Source organism: Haliotis asinina, chromosome 14 (genome assembly GCF_037392515.1).
Source record: "Haliotis asinina isolate JCU_RB_2024 chromosome 14, JCU_Hal_asi_v2, whole genome shotgun sequence".
Classification (NCBI taxonomy): Eukaryota; Metazoa; Mollusca; class Gastropoda; order Lepetellida; family Haliotidae; genus Haliotis; species Haliotis asinina.
Window position 1 is genome coordinate 52566515 of NC_090293.1, and position 13422 is coordinate 52579936.

The window sequence follows — 13422 nt, forward strand, 5'->3', positions numbered from 1 at the left end:
TTAAAAAAACAAATAAAGAAAATTATAAGCGTATAATCGCAATTCAAAAGTGCAATATTTTATCCTTGGGCTTACTTCCCCCGAAACGAAGTCCTCGGGAGACCGAACCCAGTCATAGCGGGTTGATATGCACTCAAGTGTAACGACGGCTTCCAATTGGCCGTTTGATGGGCATTTTAGAAGTATAGCCAGTCACAAGAAAATAAGATTCTTTATGGATAACAACTTCTTCTTGTGTACTTGATGTGTTGTTTCAGTATGGATTCATATACTGTTGTCAAACAAAATCATATACACTAAAAGAAGTTGTTAGACGAAGAAGAATGTACATAGAGATGTTGGGTTTGGAAAATACATGTTCTCTGAATTTGCGCTCGATCCAATCACAAATCATGTCAGTAGAGATGGTAAACTACTGCGTAGCTGGAATCTGTCATTCGTCCAAGTACAAAGCAGGACCTGAAACTGACAAGAATTTGCACCAGTTTCCATCAGATCCAGTCATCCGAAAAAAATGAATGTAGTTTGTTTGCAACCCACAGACATAAAAACATGTCATGTGTATCACATGAGCCTATTTACATAATGTGGCAGACACGGGACTCGGGTGCACGAGTCATAAATCAGCTTATTTTCTTTATGTCGTAGAGTCTGATAGGTGTTACGTTCAAATTGCATTTGGTCAATGATTGAAGCTGTGTATTGCATGTTGTCTTTAGCAGACAGGCAGGCAGACACATAGGTGTGAATAAACCAGACATTGAGCTTTCTCTGTGACAGAGGCTGCTTACCACAATCAACAAGTTTTTTTACGTAACGAGTAGATTATTTACTTGTTTGTGTACACACCCAAGATTAGACCACTGCTCACAACCTCAGATGCTGGGTTGTTTCCAATTCCGCGAACCATTCACTGCGCATGCGTAATATACGCAGCGCAGCACAGCTGTTGAAACCAGTTTTCCCCCCAGCGCCGGGGGGAATTTAGTGAAACGTTTGAACTCCGATTTCGCGGGCTTTTTTTCCATCGCGTTTTTTTTTCAACTTTATAGGTTGAACTGGCATTTTTTATGATTTGTTTCGGTAAGTGCATACCAAAAGGTACAAGAATCTGCAAAGTTGTGTTTTATGTTGCACGTGACCTTTAAGAAGTGGAATGACTTAAGTCATGACACTGCGGAACCTGTCAACAGTTAGTACTGGGGTCATGACAAGAAAGCTTCAACATGGTGCAGCCTACCAACCATGGACACAGTGGAACCTGTCAACAGTTAGTACTGGGATCATGACAAGAAAGCTTCATCATGGTGCAGCCTACCAACCACAGACACAGAGGAACCTGTCAACAGTTAGCACTGGGATCATGACAAGCAAGCTTCATCACGGTGTAGCCAACCAACCATGGACACAGCGGAACCTGTCAACAGTTAGCACTGGGATCATGACAAGCAAGTTTCATCGTGGTGTAGCCAACCAACCATGGACACAGCGGAACCTGTCAACAGTTAGCACTGGGATCATGACAAGCAAGCTTCATCATGGTGCAGCCAACCAACCACAGACACAGCAATGTTTGAATGTAGTTAAAACTGTCAAAACTCGATCACCCACTCTTATTCTTATTCTCATCCACCCACTCACCCACTCATTCTCAGACTCACTCACTCTCAGACTCTCTCACTCTCAGACTCTCTCACTCTCAGACTCACTCTCAGACTCTCTCACTCTCAGACTCACTCACTTTCAGACTCTCACTCTCAGACACACTCACTCTCAGACTCACTCACTCCCAGACTCACTCACTCCCAGACTCTCTCACTCTCAGACTCACTCACTCTCACTCACTCACTCTCACTCACTCTCAGACTCACTCACTCCCAGACTCTCTCACTTTGAGACTCACTCACTCTCAGACTCACTCACTCTCAGACTCACTCACTCTCACTCACTCACTCTCACTCACTCTCAGACTCACTCTCACTCACTTTCAGACTCACTCACTCCCAGACTCTCTCACTCTCAGACTCTCACTCTCAGACTCTCACTCTCAGACACACTCCCAGACTCACTCTCCCTCACTATCAGACTCAGTGACCGACACTCTCAGACTCACTCACTCTCACTCACTCTCAGACTCACTCTCACTCACTCTCAGACTCACTCTCACTCACTCTCAGACTCGCTCACTCTCAGACTCACACTCAGACTAACTCATTCCCTTAGTAAACTCACCTACTCCCAACCGCACACCAGAATTCCCCATTAGAAATGCATACATCAGTCTGTTTCTTCACAATCCATTACCAGCACACTAGCCTAATTTAATCATGAAGTGCAAACCCTTCCCAATACAGCGTCACGATTCCGCTGTTAAAGTGATAATGGTAAGAGGTCATGTCATGTCAACATGTCGATAAACAACCCAGGCATCCCGATGTCATGTATAATACATCCAATCAGGTAATTTTGTCTAGCAGAAAACTAAATCAATCGTGTTTGATGAGTGCACTGTTACCCCATGTACTGTTGTTGTGTTAATGCCAGAGTTCCAACAGCACTGCTACCGATGAACTAATTGGTTTAATGTCCTGTGCACCTCATACTCCTCTATATAGAACAAGATCGGCAGAACAATTGTAGAATGAACTTTCTGATACATCAACATGAGTGTTTTAAAGATTCTATGCTGATTATTTGATTGTTTGTTATTTAATGTCATAATGTCTTAATGTCTTAATGTCATAATGTCTTAATGTCATAACGTCTTAATGTCATAATGTAATTAAGCTCTCATAGCTCCCAGAGAATTCTGGAAATAATCCAGTCTAGACCCGACATCATCATCATCATCATCATCATCATCATCATCATCATCATCATCATCATCATCACCACCATCATCATCATCATCATCACCATCATCATCATCATCACCATCATCATCACCATCATCATCATCATCCTCCTTGTTATCTACAGTATTATCAAAAAATCATTTTGCATTCACATCACGAAGTAGGTGTGAATATCCCCCCAGAACCTAATGGAGAACTCAGAGGTGTGCGTCACATGTTATCATCATTAATTGTATTTTGATCTTTTGTGTGATGACCATTCCATGAAACTGCTCCAGTCTGGTTCAATGTCCAAATAAAACCACAAAAATGAACAAAAGGAAACAAAAACAGCATGATGTTTGTTTTCTCCCTTTGGGGCTGTGGGGACAAGCATAGGTTGATGAAGTCCAATTCTAATTACAACACAAGAGGTATCAAAAAACATTCTAATGACTGTGTCATACTAAAATCCAATGAAATCTGAACATATACAGTGTAAACAATAGATGCTTTCAGTATTCTATCAACTCTTCTTCAAATATCTCTGTCCACATTATTTTACATGGCTTTTTGTTCACTTCAATCCCATTGAAGCATATCCTGGTTGACTCAGCCAACAGGGCTGCAGAAAATAAATATGGCTAGACATGGGGAGGTGATACAAAATATATCACATGCCCTTGACATTAAAGGTCCTTCCATGACTCAGTTAGCTTGAAACAATGTGTCAAAGGTTGGTGTCTATTTCCTGACAAACAATCATTTATTTCAACTACCTTCATGAATTGTCTAGTTAACATCAAAACAAAATTTGAAATGTTAACACACGCATTTTGCCACCAAGGCTTAAATGTGATGTGTGCTTACTCGGTGTGACAAATGCAGTCTGTGTCAAACACATTTGAACCTCCTTACCCAGATATGGTTCTCAACAAAATTTACAGCAAAAAGTATATGGATTTTCATTACTCAAGATTTTTGATGGGGTCAAACTATATTCTGTGTGATAATAACTCCTAGTACATATATTAGAAACATATTTTAATATCAGCCTTCAAGCAAACAAAACAGTCGATGATCATGACATAAGATGATCTTATCTTCCCCACCACAAGTCAGGACTTCAGCCCTATCCCCAGTTGTGTAGATTGATGCTCATGCTGTTGATCACTGCATCGTCTGGTCCTTACTCAATTATTTACAGACCACCTGCATATATAGCTGGAATGTTGCTTTATGCAACTGTAAACAACAAAGAAAACAAAACATACGGGGGGGGGGGGGGGGGTAGCAGCAGTTGTAGTAGTAGTAAACCGTTGATGAAACCCACTCTCCCTTCATTTACCCATCTATCAACTAGTGCCTGTATAACGCTTAAAATTTAACGTTCACAAAATCCTTCCAGAAAGAGTATAAAAACATCATGTGTTATCGTAATTATTGTTTCAGAGAGAAAAGTTTTACAAAAGTAAACAAGAGTCATCTTGGGTTGTGATTTGTTTATTAATTTACTTCCGACTAAAACATACATTCCTCCGACACAGGGAGTAAGTAAACAACATTTGTGAAACAGGTGCCCCTGTAAAACCAGTAGCTGACACAATACATGTGACCCAGAAATAACGTCCCACTCAGTGCTCAGCCTGCTGAAATATTGCAGGAATGTGGTGTTTTTAACGTCATTATTGACAAAAATGTCTACATTCTGCTGAATGCTTACACATCAGTAAACTTCACTGTGGGTGACATTTTGAAAAAAGTCACAAAAACTCTATCAGTTACTGGAAACACCAGATTGATGCTCACTTATCAGATCACTGTCAAACATAAAACACACATCTCCTTCAGCGGGTGATTTTGTGTGAGGCCTGCATCCCTTCACCCAGGAATAAATGGGTACCTGGCAGGATTACATGTAACAACCTCCTAGCACCTCACAGGGTTTTATACTGTCCATGAAGCTGAGAAAATTAGAGAAAAAAATCAAACAATGATCATGCAACTGACAACAAAAATGTGTGTGTGTGTGTGTGTGTGTGTGTGTGTGTGTGTGTGAGAGAGAGAGAAAGAGAGAGAGGGAGATAGTTTTAACAAAGTTTTACAAACTATAAGTAGTAGCAGTAGTAGTAGCAACAGTAGCAGCAGTAGCAGCAGTAACAGTAGCAGCAGCAGTTGTAGTAGTAGAAGCAGTAGCAGTAGCAGCAGTTGTAGTAGTAGAAGCAGTAGTAGCAGCACTAGTAGCAGCAGTAGTAGCAGCAGTAGTAGCAGCAGTAGTAGCAGCAGTACTAGTAGCCATAGTAGCAGTAGCAGCAGTAGTTGTAGTTGTAGCAAAACACTGACTAGAGGCTCTAAACATCCTTTACGTAAAATAACTGTTTATCAAGTTTGAGATCATTGGCTGATCTATGTTATATTTCCCAGACAGGAGATCCTTGTTTCAGCTTTGCAAGCCATACCGAGATCTCCGAGATCTCCGAGATCTCCATGCATCACTAGCTGGGACATCTACTACGCTCTGTTACAGAAACAGTTTTATCACACTTGCAGTAACCTCCAGTACAACTGTAATTATCTAGGTGAGTCATCTGTAGAATAAAACTGTATGAATCTACTGACGGAATATTAACTTCATTCACTTCCTTCAGAATGACATGATGTATGGAACTGTATTGGGCACTGTACAGTAAAGCTTTAGAGAGACACTGAAGATGTTAAACATTCTATGACTCATAAAACGCCCAGCTATATAAAACGCACAGAGTCATATTTACACATTGTATACCAATACAAAACTGTACAGTTCTATTTAAAGTAATATGTTTTGTGTCTGTGTGATGCTTAATACAAACCTCAGCAATATTCCAGCTACATGACAGCTGGACCAGACAAGCCACTGATTGACATCAAATGCGTCAATCTACGCAATGACATAGGTCGGCTAACACAGCTAGGGATCTCCCCATCCCCACACCTTTGAATGTCACCTCTTACAACACAACACCACTACTAAAGGCCAAATCTAAACCGGATCTTCATAGCTGAACTGACACGTAAAACACCATAAACATACAATGTGAAATAAAAACTCAAAGAGCGGTTAGTGACAATAACAGAGCAACCGGCAGCACTACATAACTCTCTGGAACACTTATAAAATAGGACGTGATGTCGCACAAAGTTGGTTTACATATTGTGTCATATTATACTAACCTTATCCTGATACAAGTACATTTGCACTCCAACATTTCTGCACTGTATGATTATAATCATCTCATTGTTATCAGATTACAATTAATATTACATTTCTGGCTAACAAGCGCACATGAAAGATTCGCTCTCTGTAGTATACAAGATGGGAACATATTCATCACACAATATGCAAATGATTACCGTTTAAAAAGAAATAAAGTGATTTAAAAAATGCACTTGTAATTTTGTTTCAGTTTGTTTAGAGCTTATATCCAGGGCATAAATTTATCAATCTGTTTGTGTAGCATGTTACAGAGACCACTCACAGTCTGCTTGTAAACTTAGGTTGCACAGGTCAATTTGAACCTGCATCAGAAGAATCTCGTCAATGTTAAAGTACACAGTTTCATTAATTACGAAATCAGTTCCCCGAAATTCTGGTTATTCCTGTACAGTCACCATCACCCTATGTAGCAGCCAAGCTTACTAAAGCCGAGTTAATCTGTTGAACTAACAAATCTACAGTAATTCACATACAAAGACTTTGTTCATCAAGCACACCCCACGTTTTTAATGCTGCAGAATAAAGTCATAATGACTGTGACCTGTCCTTGTTGATGTCCACACAAGAAGCATTGCAGATTATCAACTGGTTAAACCATCACTTCATTACAAACTAACCAATGTCCATCAGATATTTATTAGCTTAATCAGCCTGGGGCATTATATTTGATCATGCCATACCCAGGACATTTAGAATTTAACTCTTCACTCCTGCTGAGGGACGATGCACAAGCTACTCTCAAGAGATATGTGCAGCTGTCTCATTGAATGTATCACTCAGGATGAAGATATACCCAGCATCCACTGTTTCTGTAACCCAGTATTCACTATACTAGGTGATAAATTAATACTGTTGAAGAAAATCATTGCATATGACTGTGATAAATGTGTTAACAGACCATCTGTGAAATATTGACTGCACCTTCATGTGAAACCTAATTTTTTAGATACCAACCTCTCAAAAGCATTGTAGATCGTGATATCATTCTGTTAAACCACTGTTATACCACTGTTATACCACTGTCAAACCAGTGGTATATTATTGTTAAACCACTGTTCTACCACTGTTAAAACCAAAGTTATACCAAAGTTATATGCCATTCTCACAAATGCATTGTAGATACTTACTGTTCAATCACTCATAAACCACTGTTATATCTTTGATAAACCACTGTTGTACCACTGTCTAACAACAGTTAAATCACTTGTAGACCACTGATAAACCACTGTTATGCCAATGTTAAACCAGAGTTATATCACTGTTAAACAACTATTAAACCACTGATAAACTATGGTTATATTACTGCAGTGTTTATTGTCATTCGAGTGTTGTGCAACTTACATCACTGCAATCTTTCTGATATAATGATTATGTTAATGCAGCCTGTGTATTACATGATATATTACCCCACCCTGTCATATATCACTGTAACATGTTTGTTATGTTACATATACCACTACAGTCTATACGTTATGAGTTACATCACTCTAATATTGTAATGTTGAAACCTGTTACATAACAATAATCTGATATTCCATCTACCATAACTACTAAAGCTTCCTATCAATACATATCAACAGCTACCACAGCATCACAACATCATCACAACATCATCATGGGTGGTAGGGTAGCCCAGTAGTTAAAGTGATCACTCATCATGCCAAGCCCGAGGTTTGATTCCCCACGTGGTTTCAATGTGTGAAGCCCATTTCTGGCATCTCCTGCCATGGTATTGCTGAAATATTCCTAGAAGCTGCATAAAAACATATTTACTCACTCATTTACATCATCATAGCATCCCTTTACCATCTACATCAGAAGTACCAACAATACAACCTCCATCTAGTCTAGGCAGACATGACCTACATGTCCTGTGTATCGAGTGGCGCTGTCACAGACCATGTGTTATATACACTACTGTTATACAATGGGGCAAAATCACATCTACTCCACCCATCTCTATAGAACAGCCCTGACACCTCCAGAAAAGGGATGTCACCTACAAGCTGTCAAGCATAAAGATGCATGCTCCTTTTTCTTTACACTTGTGTTGCATTGATTTCACTGCTTAAAGATGAGATGACATTAGATTAAGTGAATAAGTGAGCGAGAGTGGGTCACTTTGAGAAATATTCCAACATCATCATCACTGAGGCAAGAACTGGAACAAACAGCAGAGCCAGTCAGTCTTTAGTGACAAGCAAATGCTTCACCCTCTGCACTACCCTAGCACCTGATGAAAGGCATACAGATGAACAACTAAAAACATGCTGACTCAGCCAATTAAAATATAAGCAGACGGGCTATACACCAGTTTGTCCAGAGTGTCAGAAATATTACTAAACCCAATACAACACAGGGTCAATTCACACGAAATCCATCGGCAACAAATAATGCTTTGAAAAAAACAAATTTTCTGCAGAGCATTACATTTTTTTATTGAAAGGAAATAATATTCATGGATGCACACAAACGCATAGAATATTTGATTTTGCAAAATTTGTAACATTCACATTTTAGGACACATATCATTAGAAGAAATATCAGAATGTTGTCGGCTGGATTGTGGTGGTTTTACAACACAGTAAATAAGATAGACTAACATCTAGTCCCTGAAATGAACATATTTTACAGAAAAAGACAGTCCCTTAATCATAATCATTGAATATAATAAAATGGAGTTTACAGACTTTCTTCTTTATGGAAATATATACTTGCCACATAATCTAGACTTGCATGGGCTTCCTTGGATATATTTGTTTCAGTGTCTTTATTAGATACTGTGTATTTGGCTGCTTGTACCACTCCAGTCAGTGCCATTTGTATGATAAGTAATAACAAACGTAGACTCCATGCTGCAATTTAACAGAGATACCCACAAAGACACAGTGTGACTGAACCAACCAGTCCATGTTTTATCCTGTCATTGCCATTTTGTAACATATATTGGTGTGAGGGGAACGAACCTCTGGCGTACACTCAATCCACTCCACCAAGTGGTTATCTCGATCAAGTATAGTATATGAACTCTGTCACAAGGTAGGGCCTGTGACAACAATGACCCTGTCAACACACCCTGGGCACTATAACATTTCCTAACACCCACTCAAACCCTTGTCTAGACTCTGTCACTGAATATAGCTACCTGTTTCAGCATGCCAAGTCTGATTCAGTCAGATTAAATACTGAAACTTAGAGCTTAGGCTACAGAAGTTATCACTGAGTGAGTGAGTTTGATTTTATGTCGCTTTTAGCAATATTCCAGCAATAACATGACAGGGACACCAGAAATGAGCTTCACACTGTAACCATGAGTCTAGCTTTGCTCCAAGGCTGCATTGAACACTGAGCCCATGGATGTAAAGTAATTCTATCCTTTAAAGACTCAAGTCTAGAAAAGCCCAGTGTCTTCATTAGTATATGATTTTTAGATATTACCATGTAGTCTATCAATTTTCACATGAAGAGACTTGTGCAAGTCTACCATGTGGGAAATTGAACCCCGGTCTGCGGTGTAAGAAGTGAATGCTTTAACCACTAGGCTACCTCACCAGAAATGTTATGAGTGAGTGAGTGAAATGCTGCATTAATTTTGCTGCCTCTGTAATAAACATGGAGGGACAATGACATTCCATAGACTTCGGTGATGAAATCCATACATGGATAACCCGTGAGGGTCCTGGGGTGAAATAGGCCTTCAGCAACCATAAAAACCAACTGTGCTTGTCGTAAGAGGTGACTAACAGGATCGGGTGGTCAGGTTCGCTTACTTGGTTGAGACATGTCATCAGTTCCCAACTGTGCCGATCGATGCTCATGTTCTTGGTCACTGGATTATCTGGTTCAGACTCAATTATTTACATTCCGTCGTCGTATAGCTGGAATATTGCTGAGTGCGGCGTACAACTAAACTCACTGACTCACTCATTGTACATGGATATGTTGCTGCTGTTGGGAGACAACCATGCTGTAGAAATACTTGTGACCAGAGGGTTGACCAAACTGGATAGTTGTGAAACAGGGAAAGCATTTTACAGGGGGCATCCATGTGCCCATGTACAGTTACTGGCTGTATCAAGGAGTCTTGCTATTTCATTTACTTTGTACAGTTATTTAGGTCCAACTATGTTGAAGTGTAAAATATAGGTTACATGCATAGCATTGATTTAACACCCTGATCCTTGCTTAATACTACAATACAATACCTCAAATCTTGCTGTCCACACCATAGGTGCCTCCTTGTATATACTACTCAAATGAAGTTAAGGACCTTATGGTACATCCATATTGCAATAACTAATCTGTCAAGCCATTGCAGATTAACTGTGGTAATATTAAAGAATCATAACACATTTTGCTTAACCTTTTCAAGCAGTATACAAGTGATATTTCATTACAAGAGCATTACATTAAAACATTTGCTCATTGTCTGGCCGTGACAGTGCCTCACACCCACTTTCCCATTAACTAATTGATAAAGAACAAAATTGTAACTGATTTACTTCCAAATAAAACATCAGCTGATACAAACCCGAGCTCATTGATAAAGCACTTCAAAGCAATTCGTCTAGGCCATACCAACACAGCTTGCCTTGGGGTATAAATGTCTGTCTTAACGAGCCAAACCTTGCGGCTTGTTAACCACCTCCTGTGAAAAAATGTAGTGTTGATAGCACTGTGAAATATCCTATCTTTCTGAATGGGTGAGTAACTGTTTTCTAAAACAAGAGTCAATGTTTCCTTGAGAAAGACTGTGTTAAACTGAAAACTCCTAATTTTTTAGCGTGCATGAGATTGTCAAGAATGTGGTGTTTATTTGTGTTGAATGAACATTGGTGAAGTAATACAGGGCGTTTGATATCCTTCCTGAATCAGATTTCACATTTCATATAACAGGTTCTGAAACACGTAGCCACACCTCAACCTGTCACATTAGAAAATCTCAGAAAACACAGCAATGGCTGCTTCATAAACTCTGCCAGATTTTTATAAAACTAAATTTGACCTGTAGTCTACTGCTGTCCCTAATTCCTAGCCTGAAGCTACTCTGGCAGCACACTAATATCTTACGTAACATAACCTTGTGGAGTATAGGAACACTCCCAGCTGTTCCACTGTTAAGCTCATGTTGTCATTAACATAAGAGTAATTTTTAAAAAGTTACATAGTAGTCTTACTTGGAAAACGTCATAGTTTTTGCTTAGTAATCACTACTTTCATAGTTCTGAGTATTGGGTAACAGCTTTTCAGCAGAAACACGTCCTTATTTATTAAAACATTCTGATTGTCTTGGATGAGGGAGCATGAGTTTATCATTAATGATATTTCTCTAAATCAATATCCATTTGAATTCAGGTGGGTTCACTAAATGTAACTCGCCGTTGTTGTGAATTTTGTTATCATATGATCTATTAGAATCAGATCAGAATATATAGCAAATCGCGTTTACATGTTCGTCTAACACACTTGTGGTAACTTACAGTTACAAGTGATGAAAGTATTCATATACCACAACCAGTTATCGTGAAGTTATGCTGCTGGTGTATATATTTGGCATTTCGCCTAGTTGTAAGTCAGGTTGGAAGTAAATTGTCTCATATGTCAAAGTTGATGATTGCAACTGTCAGTCACGACAGCGGTCAACTCGCCGGCGCAATGTTTACTTACGAAAGAGCGAGTTCTCACTGCACTTCCAAATATAAACACTGACAAAATTATACAAACTCTAACCCCCGTTTAAGACACATTAGCTGTCATTTATATGCACCATATATTTAAACCAACCGAACCGACATTATAAGGTGGAATATAAAAAGATTTCTGAGGTCGAGCATCTTGACTTGAGAAAGTAAACCCGAACCAAGCGCAGTGATCCGTGACTAGACTGCTCGCTGTCACCGGCGAAGAAGTGACGCGCTTGCAAAACAGTAATTATCGCTGAAATGGTTGAAACACTTACGTGACAGTCTTTGAGGATTGTTGGAAACTGCCATAGCTACTTCTGTAAATTCCGTATCCCAAAATCTGTCACAAACTTGACCAGCACAGGCCTATAGTGACGGCACGCTGCGATTGAGTCAATACCAAGTTATTAATAGCTGTCACGTGACTTTACCTGCCCGGCGAGGTGTTGTGCACGGGACGTGCTGGGTCGGACGATGTGGGAATTTGAGGTAGATACACACGGGTTAAGTTTAGTAGCCTTGACTCACGAATGGTGGTGAGTTCCGCGTTGATGTGTCTATGTGTTAGATGTGAGATACGGCTATTCAACGACGCAGCGCGTATGTAGAAGTTAACTGGAACTCTCTGCGTGAGGTAGAGATGAGTGGGACGTTGCGTCACCGTGCTGATCTTTCCACTTTTTTATCCGCATGTTTTCTTTGAAATATAGCACGTCCAAGTTGCTCCACGCTGTGTTCTAAAAGGTTGAAAGCAAGCAGCAGTGTTCCAGTTTGCATTTTACAAACTTTAACACAGAGCACTCAGGTCTTACAAATGTTATGAATTAACAAGAAAAAAAAACTCTTTACTATTCATTATCACTCCACGGGACACCTTGTTTCCTGAAATGTTGTTTGTTGATGTATGTATAATATTGATAGACGTTATGGATAAAAACTTCTTTCATTTCTTCAGTGCGACGTTTCGATACAGGTTTGGGTACCACTGCCAATGGTCAATCGGAATGTGTATTGAAACGTCGCACTCACGAAGTGAAATAACATGTTATCCATTAAGTTTGTCACAGTTTCACTTTTGTGCTTCCCAATTTGAAAAATACTCCAGAAGACACAAACTGGTGATACCAATACTTACTTCTCGCCCGTGGATATTTATTAGCTACGAGGGCGAAAATATCAGGATTCTTACTTCTCATACGATGCCCCACGGCAAACTATCACGTTGTCATGGTGACGCGACGTCAAGAACGCCATGACGTCGCGTTTCTTCTGTGACAAGTATGGGTTACTGAAGATCATTTTTAGCCCAGATCTTCACGGGTCGATGCCTGATTATAAGTAGAATACATTTTGATGTCTCCACACACAATTACCAAACGTCCATTTTTCACTCACATTGTGTGCCCGTGGTAAACTGTGATTCGTTACATTCCGCGGTTTTAGACGCTGTCTCTGTTTGGCCGTTTATAAGGCGTGTCTTTTGCTTCAATATTTTTACGCAACTGGAAAATCTTGTTTATGTCTAGGGGACAGAAAGCACAACAAGTTCTAGTACAAGACCGTGCTTTGTCGTCAGTAGGAAGTACAAAGAAGTTTGTGAACTTAACTGGGGGTGTGGGGGAAATGATACGGTGTTATACTGAAGGGA

The 13422-nt window shown here is 39.7% G+C and overlaps 1 protein-coding gene across 1 annotated transcript in view; it reads right to left on the bottom strand.

The window, feature by feature from the left end:
* The window catches only part of LOC137262194 (1-phosphatidylinositol 4,5-bisphosphate phosphodiesterase delta-1-like), a 90440-nt gene extending 78267 nt beyond the window's left edge, over positions 1–12173 (bottom strand). The window contains exon 1 of the mRNA XM_067799987.1: positions 12050–12173. Within this exon, the coding sequence (XP_067656088.1) occupies positions 12050–12083 (34 nt within the window). The 5' untranslated portion in view covers positions 12084–12173. The remainder of the gene's footprint in view (positions 1–12049) is intronic.
* Positions 12174–13422: the final 1249 nt, after the last annotated feature.